Source organism: Malania oleifera, chromosome 1, assembly GCF_029873635.1.
Source record: "Malania oleifera isolate guangnan ecotype guangnan chromosome 1, ASM2987363v1, whole genome shotgun sequence".
NCBI classification, from domain to species: domain Eukaryota; kingdom Viridiplantae; phylum Streptophyta; class Magnoliopsida; order Santalales; family Ximeniaceae; genus Malania; species Malania oleifera.
Window position 1 is genome coordinate 98,327,220 of NC_080417.1, and position 15,144 is coordinate 98,342,363.

Consider the following 15,144-nt stretch of genomic DNA (forward strand, 5'->3'; position numbering starts at 1 on the left):
TTGCAGAACTGCCACCTGCTTACGGATATCCTTCCTCAGACCCTTCTCGAACCTCTGAGTCTTCTCATGCTCATTCAATATCAGGCACGAAGCAAAACGAGATAGCTCGATGTACCTGGCTGCAAATCTCTTCACCGTCAAGGTTCCTTGGGTCATACTTGAGAACTCATCCGCCTTCGTGTGTCGAGTGGAAGTCGGGAAGTATCACTCAAAGAATACCTCCTTGAAACGACTCCATGTTATCTCTGATGGCCCGGTCCTCTACTATTCCAATAGACTCACAGTCGTACACCATATCTCCGCTTCACCTGCTAGCTGAAATGTAGCATAGAGAACCCTCTATTCGTCTATGCAGTGCATAACTTTCAGTATCTTCTTTGTTTTCTGCACCCGATTCTCAGCCACTATTAGGTCAGATCCTCCAGTGAATGTCGGAGGATGCATGGGGTAAATTTCTCAATAGTGCAAACGCAGCAGTAGGTGGACGTTCCCATCCCTTAACACTCTGCCCAATCTCCCGCAAGACCTGCTCAGTCAAGCCTCGAGGCACGGTAGGAGACCCATCACTTGAAGTCCCCTCCAAGCTACTGTCCAAGTTGTTATCCTGGGGCTCCTTTCTGAAAATAGGATAAGAATATATTAGTATTACTATGTCATAGCACAATTAACACAATCATTGTAAAATAATCATGTTAACATCTAAACTCTCACGTCTAGGTCTGCCTCTCCGCACCAACACGAAACCATCAATGGTTTGCCATGGTTTTACTAAAATCGTCATTCCAGGAAAAACACAAAACACCATAAATGAATCCCTGTCTAGCTACAAGACAACCCTCGACCTACTCTACCCATATCTCAATCTACCGATTCCTTACATTCCTATGCTCTGGTATGTTCACCTAATCAAGCCTAACCAAGTCTACAAGACCTAACAACCTGATTAGCTATGATATCAAACAGTCACACCCCGAACCCGAAAGGTGGACCCAATGGTGTGATATGAGAACCTAACCTATATCTGTATCATACAAACATCCATGATACCAATAAATATGAGGGTCCAACCCGATAGGGCTAATGGATACCCTACTCACAACCACTATTCACATGAATAACACAGCGGAACATATTTCAACCTATTACATTCATTCATACCAAAGTACTAAGTCTATCATAATACAAAACATCAACCCAAGGTATCCAAAATAATCCGAATGACATCCTGACTATAGTTCAGTACTCACAATAGTACTTACAAAAACTAATAGAATACGACGCTCTAGAACCCTCTAGAACACTAGGTCCGACTACCTGAAGGACCTGAAATAGATTTGTATGATTGGGGCGAGACACTTCTTAGTAAGGGAGAATCAAGTTATATCAGTGTGTGGGCACATGAGTGTTATTCCGATAAGAAACAAAGCATTTCACATTTCTAGTATTTTCACGAACAATTCTAGTATATTTCACAATCATTGGTATAATCCGGCAAATCGGCATGTCATTATTGACCCACGGTATTGTTCCGGAATTCCACAACCCTTGATATTATCCGGCAAACCAGCATGTCATTGTTGACCCCACGTTATTAAACCAACATTTTAGTAACCATAATCTTGCAAACCGACATTTCATTATTGACCCACAATATTAAAACAGTACAAATCTAGTGTTTTCACACTCTTTGGCATAAACCAACAATTTACGACCATCGGTATTAACCCGACATATCTTACGACCCCAAGGTATTAATTCGGAATGTCTCGATCCCACGGAATCAAACCAACATGTCATTATTGACCCCTACGATAATGAAACCGGCATGTTGGTAACCACCATTCCAGAAAACAATTTGGAACTCCAGTTTCTATATTTCATTTCAAACACATCACAACTTAATCATCACAAAATATCCTCTCCTGCCACACCTATTTAGATAATTAAACAATCATATGATAATTGATCCGAAAATACAGTTTAACATAAAATAAAGGTATGGTCATCTCTATACTTTAGTTTTATTCAAATAAACGATTTTCCAAAAGAAAAGGAGACAATATCCAAAAACCTAATTTTCCTGAAAATTGTACACTTAAAAAACCGATAATCTCACTTGGTGAAATTTTTCAAAAAAGTAACCGAAACATCTATATAAACATAACCTACAGTTCTACCGGATTAGATTTTAAAAATAACTGATATAAAAAAATCCCCTTACCTATTCCCGAATATCGAAACACGACTCCAAATGGCTCGAAACAGCCAAACGGATTCCCAAATCCTAAAACCGAAAGACCATACGTCAACATCACCCTATTTAGTACAGATCTACTAGTCACTAGACTCGTTTTGACCCTTACCTTAACTTCAGGGTAAAAACTCGAAAATCCTCAAATCGAGATTCTACTCCGTAGGACTTGTAGAGATTCACCTGCTGATCCACGTAGTAACGTTGGATCATTAATTAGGGCAACGAGCCACCCGAGATCTTAGAAAGAGAGAGAGAGAGAGAGAGAGAGAGAGAGAGAGAGAGAGAGAGAGAGAGAGAGAGAGAGAGAGAGAGTTATATAATAAACATAACTTAACCCTTAAGTAATCTAAAAATATCTCTTCCAAGATATTTATATATAAATATCTAAAAATATCTCCTCCAATATATATATATATATATATATATATATATTGTTCGGGTTACTACACACACACACACACACACAAAGGTAAGAATAATAACTATTCAAGCGAATGAGTGTTTTAGAATGCTAACCCTTTAAATTCTAAAAAATAAAAATTTAAAGTGTTACATTCCTTAAGCATAATTGTATTCTCAAACCTAATCATTTTTAAAAGGTTTTCCTTTATTCTTCATTTTCAAAAATAAGATACAATGGTGACTTCGCTTTTAAAAATAAAAAAAGAAGTTAAATTAACCAATGATTTAGATAGTTTATACTTATTCGTTTTCAAAACGGTCTCTAAATATTGGCAACCTGATCGGGTCCTCAGAACCTGATGTCAATATATTTGGTGTGAATTTAAAATGTTACCTTTCCTATGCATAAATGCACTTCCGAACCTAATCTTTTCAAAAGACTTTCATTTGTTTTGCCTTCTTAAAAATAAAATAAAGTGACAACTTTGTTTTTAAAATAAAAAGGTAAAATAGATTAACCAATGGTTTGGATAGTTTATACTTTATTGGTTTTCAAAACAACTGCCAAATGTTGGCAACTTAGGTCCTCAAAATCCGATGTCTACAAATTTTGAACATGAAATTTGTAGGTTCAAAACTTTTTGAAGATGCTTTATGTGTATGTCCAAAATAGAGAAAATGCTGCTAAAATTCCAGCATCCCATGCATGTGTTGTATAACTTATTCATTGACATAAGATTTGAATTTTATGTGTTTTTAAGAAAAAGTTGTTAAATATTCATTTGTTCGTCACTCCATGTATACGATGTGAAATTAGGATAGCTTCCCAAGAGAGGGGAGGGGGTGAATTGGAATTTTAAAATTATTTCAATTTTAATTCTTTATTTTATGTCAACAATCACAATAAGTAAATATAAAAACAATTCAACCACAACCAATCAAGATAATCAAAAACTCAATTTTTGTATCAATAGCCCTATGAGGAATTGTAAAGCACGCTGAATTTATGTAAGTCCTGTGTTTATTCCAAACTCACAATTCTTCTTTGTGTTTAACTTTTTAATAAACTTTCAGATCAATAAGTTTAGGTTGATCAACCAACGTAATCCCTTTCGGTTTCTGCAATCAATGCTGATCAAGCCAAAAACAAATTATTCTCTGGTCTATTTAACAACTATACACTCAGAATCAACAATTTAAAACATACGCGGATGCTATATGTATTGCTGAAAAAGTAAAGAGTAAGGAAGAAGAGAGACACAAGATTTTACGAGGTTCGGCTTATACCCAGCCTACGTCCTCGCCTTTGCCAAACCACCAAAGGATTCACTAATTCTGTTCCATTGATGGGTGGAACAAATACCGATTACAAACACTCCTTCCATTAGGCTAGAGCCTACCTCTTCAAACAATATTCGCTCGTTTGGTCCAATGATTCTACAGCTCTGAATTGTCTATGAATAAGAACTAAGATAAAGAAGAGTTTGTGTACAAGAAAACATTCTCACAACAGAGTAGGTTTGTACAACATTCAGCACAATAATACTTCAAAGTAATTCAAATATAAAAGAATTTGAAACTCAATACTCAATATAAATCACCAAGTATCTTCCAAAACTTGAAAGATTATGACTTTGAAAGCTTTACTTCGGAGTTTGAATCAGTAGCAATTCAGTAGTTGAAGATAAATGAACACAAGAGAGTTTGAGAGCCTTTTTGAGAACTTTGATTGCCGAGAATTTATTGGTGTAAAAAAATCTTTGAAGTTTGGGGCTATTTATAGATATTTAAGAGTAATTTCTTACCCCCAAAGTTTCCTTGAAGTAGTTTCCAAGTTTTTCAAAATAATAATATCCAAAAACTTCATTTAAAAAATCTTTCCGTTGAGAGTTTTTTAAGCCAACGTTTGAGTGGCAGTCGCTTATCATAGAACTAACTCACAACACAGAACACTGGCAGTCACCTGACATGACCACCTAGGTGCCTGGCATGTTCAGGCAATCGCCTGGCATGCTACTATCTCTTTGAAAAATTCTTCACTTAATTTGACAGTCGCCTGCCACAAGAGGACAGTCACCTGGCCCTTCTGTTTTTCAAAAACTCTTCTTTTTCAAAAACCTTTCTTTTCATTAATTTTAAAAATATACTTTAGAGTTTCCTTAAAAATATATTTCTGAATTTCTTTTGATTTTATGAAAGTTTCAAATCAGTTTATACTTGAAATTAACTTGAAGTACTTACATTCAAAACATCCTAAAAAATTTAATCTTTTGTTCTTCAATCTTGTTTTTCCATCATCTTTGAGTTTTTTGATCTTTTCTTTGAGCTTTCATCAAGTTATCTTTAATCCTTATGCTCTTCAAGATCTCTTTTTAATCCATAAGCTTTATCATTCTCTTGAATTTTGTCACTTCCTTTAAGTTTTGCATTTTTTTTAGAAAAACTTTTATTTGAACCACATTAAACATATCATAATTTGTTATCATCAAAATAAGAATTGTAAGTCTTATTAGGCCAACACAATGCATAACATATTCATTAACATAAGGTTTGAATATTATATGTTTTTTAACAAAAAATTCTTAAATATTCACGTGTTTATTATTTTTAGAAATCTAAATTTGAGTCACGATTGTAAGTTAGTATTGAATGATATGAATTTTGAATATTAAATTCTAGTTTATTAAAATATGAAAATGAAAAAAAAAAAAAAAAAAGCAAAGGGGGGAAAAGGAGATGTCAACATTTTAGCATGATAATGCAATGGGGAATATGTATTTGGACCTTGAGTTTTTAATTTTGTGTTGACTTGAGAAAAATTAATATACATAAATTTACTTGTAAGACTTGAAATTCATGCTACAAAATGCAGGCCGATGAATGCTCATTTATCTTACTATAAATATCGAATTAACCTTCTTAATAATTTACTTTTTCATTCACAATCCTGTGTGTTAGTTCACATAGGTTTATTGACTATGTAATAATAACACATTTTTAAAAATTTATTTAGAAATGAGTTTCTCAAACAAAATGAGCACTACCCGAAAAATTATTATGTTTATAACTAATTTTTCTATGTTATCTTGTGCATAACAACCTCCATGGTCCATGGAATATGGAGCTTTGATTTCTATTCTCATATCAAGTTAACTTTGCATGCATGGAATATTTGTTGTCAAAATGATAAAGTGCACTTCGGACCCTGGTGCGACACCAAACCTATGGATCAACATCCACCCCCTAAGTCTCGTTGATCAGGTAAAGTCCAGAATACGGACACGACTTCGTAGCTAGTTAGTTATAATATACCATAACCCCATATTTACTTGTGAGAAATAATTTTATTTTTTTATTTTTTCAAAAAATTAACTACAAGAATGTCATAATTGTCTCAAAAAATAAAAATCATTAATATACATGGACTTAAAAAGACTTTTTTTATTTTTGGGGGTAATATCAAAATGGTCATATTATTATTATTTTGAAAAAAGAGGGCGGCACCTCCTAACTTTATTAAAAAACCAAGTAAAATTAGTCCGTAAAAAATGCAAATTTCATATTATGTAAAAAAATAAATGACAATGGTAAAACAAGAATGAAAGAAAATCTCACTACACCAAGGATGATAGACCAGTGCAAAGCCATTGGTCACTCGGAGGCTTTCTGTAAGCCGAGAGAAGATGCGGGGAGGGCCTCGGGTACCAGAATTAAGACTAAAGAGCCTATGAAGGAAGATAGACCAGTGAATCCTGTAGGTGAGCCATCTGGGAATGACCTTGCTGGTGAAGCAAGAACAGAGTTGAATGGAATTAACCATGCAGTGGAAAATGAGGGAACTGGTGGGGGTCTGTTGCAGAGCAATGAGGAGAAGTCTGGGGGAGAGTCCGAAGAACCAGTGGGGGACTATAATTTGTAGCGGTTCTGGCCAACTGATGGATGCCTCCCCAGACAGTAGAGGAATCTCTGGCAGAGAAATAAGAGAGGAACCTGATGATGATCAGTTGCAAGCAAAGTCTGAGAAACAAAACGGATTGGTGGTAGGAGATGATGCAATGGGTGATGGAATGGGAACTGGGAATGGTAAAGTTGTAGGCAGTGGCAGTAACAGCCAGGCAATACCCCTTGAGCAAATGAGTACGGGGAAGGGGAAAGTAGAGGAGTATGTTCCTGTAAGGAAGAAGAAGAAAGGTAAGGGAGCTCAATACTATCCTCTGGTGTTTGGAAAGGGGTTAAAGCCCCCTTCTAAAACAAAATGAAGATTGGTTGTTGGAATATCAGGAGTTTTACTAAAACCCCTAAAACAAAAATGGGGTTATTTACCTCATTAAGAATAATAGAATTGATATTATGGGAATATTGGAGACTAAAATGACCGAAAGGAACATGGAAGAGTTCATGAGGAAAAAGCTGGTGGGTTGGTGTCAATATAATAATTTTGATGAGCATAGGGCTGGAAGGATACTAGTAGTGTGGAACCCTTGTAAAGCTCGAGTTCAGATACTGTTTAAATCTCCCCAGGTATTACAGTGTTTTGTTACATGTTTAACTTCTAATAACTGTTTCAAAGTTTGCTTTGTTTATGGATTGCATACCACGGTCTCTAGAAGGCCGCTGTGGGTATCATTGAGAATTGCAAATATGGCCCATGGATATTGGTGGGAGACTTCAAATTTGTATTGTAGGCTGATGAGAAAAAGAATGGAAACCAGTGTCGGCATATGAAACCAGGGAAATGATTGAATGTTTTGCTGCGAATGGATTGGTTGATCTCAGATCTTCTGGGTGTTTTCTTACCTGGACAAATAGTAGGGTCTAGTGTAAGCTTGATCGAGCAGTGGTGAACAATGAATGGATTCAAAAGGGGTGGGGGGCCACAAGCCTTATTCCATTTCCCTGGAATCATGTCTGACCATGCAGTATGCACTGTGTCTGTTTTTAATGAGGATAGTCTGGGAAGAAGGCCTTTTAAGTTTTTTAATATGTGGACTAAGCATGAGAGTTTCCAGGAGGTTGTGAGAGATGCCTGGAATTTCAGAGTCAAGGGTGCAAACTGTTGACAAAGAAGCTTCAGATGCAGAAAGGCCCATTGCGTGACCTGAATACCCTTCACTTCTCCCATATTTCGAAGAGGGCGGAAGTGGCCTCAAATGAGTTGAAAGAGGCTCAGAAATTCCTGCATGACAGTCCAGATGATCCTGATTTGCAGAGACAGCTGATGAATAAAAGAGAAATTGCTCTGAAGTTGGAAGAGACTAATAGGAGTTTCTTAGCCCAACAGGCTAGCGTCACTACCTGAGGAATAGTGACAGGCGCACAAAATTTTTTTCACTCCCTTATGAAAAGGCATAGTGCCAGAAATCACATTACATCGATTGTTAAAGAGAATGGGGAGACTACCAGATCCCAACAAAGAGGTTGCAGAGGAGTTTGTAACCTATTACAAGCAGCTTTTGGGTTCAGAGGAGGCTTGCAGTCTAGTAGACCCTCAAGTTATTGACAGAGGTCCAACTTTGAATGAAGAACAAGCCAAAGTGATGGTGGAGGTTGTCATTGGTGAGGAGATTAAGGAAGCTCTGTTCAGTATTGGGGAAGACAAATCCCCTGGTCCTGATGGATATTCTTCAGGATTCTTCAAGGGAGCTTGGGAGGGAGTTTACACTAGCAATCAAGGAATTTTTTGCCCATGGCAAATTCCTCAAACAAATTAACAGGACAGCCATCTGCTTAATAGCCAAGGCTCAACATGCTAATTCTGTGCAGGACTATAGACCCATGTCATGCTGCAATGTGGTGTATAAAGTGATAGGAAAAATCTTGGCAAAGAGAATCAAGCCTTGCCTGGGGATAGTGGTGAATGAAGCTCAGTCTGCTTTCATTAGTAAGAGGAATATGATTGAAAACATTTTTCTGGTTCAGGAATTGGTGAGGAAGTATGGCTTATAAAGGTGCTTGCACCCCTGGTATGCCCAGGATGATATGTAATGTGAGGGATAGTTATGTGAGGTCATTGTGATTTTGATTCATTCAGGCTTAATGCCCCTGGGTATGCCCAGGTTAGATGTATTTATAGATGCTTGGATGGAGTTAAATTCTCCTTTCTCCTAGGTATGCCCAGTTTAGTTGTACATATCCATTTTGATTTATATAATTATATTTTTTGGATAAAAAAAAAAAAAACTCAAAGGAAAATACAAATCAAACTACCTCTAGAATCCCAAAAATTAAGAATCATGCTCTCCTGATTCCTTATATATATCTCAGTTTCAACTTACCACGGATTTGGCATCACCCAAGTAGGAGGATACATGAAGGAATGAGCATTATAGGAAACGAGATCTTGAGATTTCTTGAGATAAAAAATTTCTCTTTCTTGCCATCATCTAATCAGAAAACATCTGTATCCCTGTACGAACTTCATGAAGACAGAGTTGCATAAAAATGCGAACAAACATCATCCATGTAATAGATGCAATTCCCCTTGAAGCCTGGAAAATTTGAGGCTGGAAGAGCTTGGGAGTGATTTCTTCCCAAGAACACAATTTGATCTTGCAAAGTTGATTTTTCATCCACTTTGAAGATTGTGAAGCTGTGTTGGTCATAATGGCGCCTTGGGTCCTGCCTCTTACAAGTAGTAGAATTTCTCCTTCCGACGATTCTACCAAATAGCAGTCATTCTGTTCCTTTTACCTCAATTTCAATGCCTCAAGGTCCACCTCTCTCCATTGAATCTTTGAAACAACTATCTCACATATGCAAAGCCTTGAATCCCATGATATTGCCTATAGTGTTCAATACATTGTGAAATATTGTATCGTCAAAATATAAAAATTTAGATTTTCTTTCTTCCTCCACCACCCCAGCATCGTCTCCATTGTTTCCTTATCACTAGTTAGCTCCTCCTCCACATCCTCCTCATCAATCATCATCATCAATTTTCTCATCCCCCTCTTCAATCTGCTCTTCTTCCCGTCTCCTCTTCTTCTATATGAAAGATTGTTCTCTCTCCTATATAAACAAATTTTGATGGTCCTCGTCCTTGTCCTCCTCACTCCCATCACTACCACTATCTCATTCTCGCTGCCATCATCATCATCATCATCATCATTATGAGCATCATCATTAGCACCATCACCACCCATCATCAGCAGCATCATTGTCGTCGTCGCTCCCGCAAACGAAATCCCTCCAAGGCCACACCGGGTCTCCAGGTCGGCAAGCAGCTAACAAACATTTATGGTCGCAAAACGCAACCACGCAGCGGCCAGCGGCTTCATTCTCCGGCGTCGGCTCCGACGACAGAACAACCTTCTCCATAAAAGCCGGATGCGTCTTGGCTTTCCATATGCGTTCCTCAAATTCACATCAGCTATGAGGGGCTGGACGCCCCGGGGAGAGCGCCCCCGGGGGGGGGGGGGGGGGGTGTTGGGTGGGGGGAACTGGATCTGATAACCCGAAAAGGGCTTGAACAGAGCAGCCACGTGTTTTATGGGCCACTATGAGCTTGCCGTGGGATGAACCAGCGCGCCAGCTCCGCCGAACCTTCTTGGGCAGTGGGATCTGGTAAAAGTGGCAGGTTTGGAGGCAGAAAAAACCGCGGGTTTTGGTGGATCGAGAGCCCTTGGAGAGCATCAGCCATGGAAGGCGAAAGCCCTGCTCCTGCGATGGCGCCGCCGCCTGCCATGCGCAGCGGACTGTACTGAGTCGGTAGCAGTCCGGTAGGCTCAGCCTGGACGCCGCCACGTCCACGGCGTCGTCTGGAAGCTCGCTCCAGTCTCTTTTCCTTTGCTTTTCCTTGTTACGAAAATACGAAGATTGATCATGTGTGTTGGGAGTACGAATTTTTGAATTTAAAATCTCTTTTCCCAAGCTTTTCCTTCCCATAAACTCATACTGGGAATGTAAATTTTAAAACTTGCATTTGAACATAGAGTTATTATATATGAGTTTGTGCGTGGGAAAAAAGATCTCCCTCCCCCATTAGGATATTAGTAATCATAATCTTTTCAATTTCCCATTATCGTTAAAAATAATAAATTTAAAAATGAGATGTCCACAACTGGTAATATATTATCACAAGAGTATAAATTCTAACATTTATATAATGCTAGATTAAAATCTAATAAAAACGGAAAAATCGTTTTTTTTTTTATTTTGTAAAACATTTTAATATATAATTGTCCCTTAAGGATTGCTCATTTGGCAAAATCAAGACTTTCCTAATTAGAACCAAATTACGAGTTTGGAGAGTCGTGACTTTTAAATTGAAATTTAATCTTTGGAGAATGGTAGACTGACAAGCCTACCATCCTGGTGATTAGTCAGTATCTAAAATGCTTCAAAAACCATGGAATAGCATCACAAAGCCGATTGAAAATCATATACCTGTATCATTAACTTTTGAAACTAATCACCAGAGAGAATTGTAGATCTGGGGTTAGAAATTTATATTGATTTCTGCTAAGAAACAAACTCATTGCAAATAATCAGAATTCAGACTGAATTTGACTCGGAAGCAGCGAGTGTTAAAAGAAGTCATAAGCTTATTTTCTGTCATTGTAGAGTCTAGACTAATGAAGATCTGATACAGAATTTGTTTGAGGATGCCTACTATGAAGTCAATGTCTCAGTTTCACTCTAGGATGATGGTGATCTTACCAATTCGACCACTTTTGGTTGGGAATCATATTGGAAATTCAGAAAAATCCTTGAATTCTCCAAAAGCTTCCTCCTTCCCTCACCCCAAAGCTGTCCCAATGTAAGTTGCCAGATTTATCACTAAGCATTTCTGCCCTCCACAGTTCTTGGGCTCCCTGGCTCCCTTTTGATGAAAATTTTGGACACGTGATGTCTTGAGTTTCAGAGACAGCCTTGATCTGAATGGACTGCTTGTTGTCCAAGATCATCCATAAACTGTTTGATGATCTTTATCATATGTAGTCTAGCTCTACGAAGAACGAGAAAACGTTTCCCCTGATGTTGAAGAAAGGAAAATTGCCTCGCAAAATCAGTTGGGCAGATTTGCAGCAATCAATCATTTGCTTGGAAACCAATCAAGCACAAGCCAAAACTGGTGTTTGGGGTCCTCAATATTGGACCAGGCTGATGCAATTGACAGTTATCTCAAATGTCCAGTAGGGATCAACTAAGGTCTGAACATGACTTCCCAATGGTTTGGTCTTGTCCAGCAAATGCAGTGGGAAGCTTTATAAACAAAGCTTCATCGCACTGTCAAGGCACTAGGCAATGAATTATGTCATCAATATGCTTCCCATTCCCACACTCCTGTCATCACTTAAGTTGCTATGCATACTTTTCTTTTACCTGCACCCAGCTGAGCCCAGCATCCTTTCTCCCCTTTTCACCCATTCTCATCCTCATCCTTGCCCTCTCTACATCATCCCATTTTCCCGATTCCGAGTATATGTTGGACAGAGAGACCAAAGTTCTATTATCACAACCTTCCAAACCTAAAAGATGGTCACTTGCAACTTCAGCGAGCCCAAGATTATTATGAAGCTTACAAGCAGCCAAGAACGTCTTCCATATTGATGCATCAGGCTCATATGGCATGCCATCAATCAAGTTCTTTGCCCTCTCTAGCATCCTAGCCCTTCCGAACAAATCGACCATACATGCATAGTGTTCCATAGAGGGCAACATATTCTGCTTGTGATTTATTGACTCAAATATCTGGACCCCTTCTTCCACTAAGCCACAGTGGCTGCAGGCAGATAGCAAAGAGGTGAAGCTCACGTGATTTGGTTCAACTCCATACCTCTTCATTGTCTGAAAGAGTTCCAATGCTTCATGACCTCTTCCATATTGGGAACATGCAGTGATCATTGTATTCCATAGGACAACATCACTTTTAGGCATGCGATCAAACAATTTATAACACTCCTCCAAGGCTCCACACCTAGCATACATGTCTAAAAGAGAACAGCTAGTGAATTCCTCATCCACGATCCCATGCTTAACACTGCACCCATGAATGCTTCTTCCATCCTCCAAATCAGCTAAACTTCCACAAGCCTTCAAAACACTAGGGAAAGTGAAGCTATTGGGAGAGATTCCTGCTGAGTTCAGCTCCTTAAAGAGTCTGAGAGCATCACGGTTCAAGCCCAACTCTGAAAGTCCTGATATTATTGAAGTCCAGGAGACAACATTTTTCTCATGCATGTTATTAAAAAACCATCGAGCTTCGTTAACAGATCCACTTTTTATCAGAGAATCCAAAAATGCATTCTGCACCTGCAAATCATGTCCAAGACCATGCTTAATGGCATGGCCATAGACATTTCTTTCATGTCCAACAGAAGAACACATCAGAGAAACAAATGTACCATGATTAGGGACAACACCTTCCCGCTTCATGTTAATAAATAGCCTAACTGCTCCTTCATGATCCCCATATTGTTCTAATCCAGAAATCATGGCATTGTACAGAACAGCACTTCTTTCAGGCACTATGTTGAGCAATCTCAAACTATCTTTGACGGATCCACATTTCAGATACATATCAAGGAGAGAGGTGTTGACAACCAAATCACTGCTAAACTCAGACTTCACTATAAGTCCATGGATTATTTTACCCAATCGTACACATTTTAAGCCACTACAAGCTTTAAGGACACTAGAGAAAGTAAACTCATTTGGATTAAAACCGTCTAACTTCAATTCACCAAAGAAGTCCACAGCCGCAACATAAGAGTAATTGTTTGAAAATCCAACAATCATTGAATTCAACAAAGCAAGGTCAATGCATTCAACGTTGTGAAATATATGCTTGAAGCTTTCCACATCACCAAATTTACTATACATATCCACAAGAGATGTCCCCACAAAACAGTCAGCATCGAATCCAGTCTTAATGCTGAAGGCATGAATTTGCAGTCCCAATTCCATGCTCAAATTCGAGCAAGCCTTGATGACACTTCCAAAAGTAAACTCCGTAGGTTTTAAATCATTATCCCTCCGCCCCTCCGCAAACAATTCAAGTGCCTCTTCATGTGAACCAAATCTCACAAATCCTGATATCATCGAATTATACATAACCGAATCTCGTAATGAACAAGAATAAAATACAAACACGGCAGAGTCTATGTCGTCAAAGTTAGAGTACATATCAACCAGAGATGTTCTCACAAATGGATCGAACTCAAAGTCAGCCACTATCACCTGAGCATGGATTTGTTTCCCTTCATTGACTGATTTTAGCTTTGAGCATGCTAAAATCAAACTCGAAAAAACAAACTGGTTCATGTCTAAAGCTTGATTTTGCAGAAGGGGCACAAGATCCAACGCACATTCAGGAGTCCCCGATTGAGAATATCCAGAAATTAAAGTCGAAAAGGAGACCAAGTTCCATTCAGGCATTTCATCAAACAGTTTACGTGCAGAAACAAAGTCGCAGGACTTGGAATACACATTCAAGAGATGATTATAGAGTCGGATTTCAGGTAAAAAGCCATGTTTAATGATTTGGGCATGTATACATACAACTTCAGAGAGGGATTTTCGGGCAGTGGACCGTCTGATTGCTGCAACGAGAGAAGAACGGGTTGGGATGAAGATATTCATTCCTTGAAGGTACCTCTCTCATAGCGGGAAAGAATTTAACTAGCTTTTAGACGATCATAGTGGAACCTGTTTACACTCTGCCCAGTTGAAGGGAAAGAAATTAACTGGTGTTAAGAAAATCATAATCATCTCTGCATGATTTGCTGACTGAAAATTTTGATATAACAGCGCTAGGGGCAACTGAGATGTGAATATGTAAAACTTTTACATTCCGAACTGTCAAAAGCTTTCTGTAATTTCATGTCTATCAGATTCAATAAACTTTAAAAGTTTAAAAATATGGTCTAACCAAAAAGAAGATTTACATACCAAAAAGGGTTTAGAAAAAAATTTACAACTTATGATCAAATGTTATATCAATTTTCTATGTATATGACACCACTCTTTTAAAGGTCATAGTGTGCAAATGGAGAAATGCTCAAAAAAAATTTTCTTAATAATTAATTGCTCTTTGTGTATCATAATTTGGCTAAATGTCACTTCATTCATGTAAACATATAAAAATTATATAAATTTGATGGGAAAAATCAAAACCTAAAACCAAAACTTCTAATCAAGTTTCTGAATCCTATATCAAAATAATTAAATTGGATGAAATTGATTACTTGGAAAAAAAAAAAACTAGAGTCAATCTTTAGCTGAAAGGATGATGTACAGTTTTGATTTAAATATTGTAGTGCGCATTGATGATAATTTTTCAATATTATTTTTCTTATTTTTTTCAATATTATCTTTTAACATCATTTCAATTTTTTTGAACTTTTAATTAATTAATTGTCTCTACCAAACATGGAAGTGAAAGGTCTAAATCAGTGTATTATGACCCGTGAAGGCCTTAAAAGGAAGAGAAATGTGAAATCAATAAATTTAATTCCATTTCATTCTATTGTATTTCATTCTTGTGT

At 37.8% G+C, this 15,144-nt stretch overlaps 2 protein-coding genes across 2 annotated transcripts; one reads left to right on the top strand and one right to left on the bottom strand.

Annotated features, from left to right (window-relative positions):
* The first annotated feature begins 8,043 nt into the window (after positions 1–8,043).
* On the top strand, positions 8,044–8,602 carry LOC131147748 (uncharacterized). Its single transcript, XM_058097301.1, has 2 exons — positions 8,044–8,310; positions 8,420–8,602. The coding sequence occupies exons 1-2, from the start codon at positions 8,044–8,046 to the stop codon at positions 8,600–8,602; spliced, it is 450 nt and encodes a 149-aa protein (XP_057953284.1).
* A 1,185-nt stretch (positions 8,603–9,787) lies between these two features.
* LOC131147756 (pentatricopeptide repeat-containing protein At5g27110-like) lies at positions 9,788–14,239 on the bottom strand. The gene is made up of 4 exons (XM_058097313.1): positions 11,981–14,239; positions 11,315–11,404; positions 10,165–10,549; positions 9,788–9,993 (listed from the first exon to the last, which is right to left on the bottom strand). The coding sequence occupies exons 1-4, from the start codon at positions 14,237–14,239 to the stop codon at positions 9,788–9,790; spliced, it is 2,940 nt and encodes a 979-aa protein (XP_057953296.1).
* Positions 14,240–15,144: the final 905 nt, after the last annotated feature.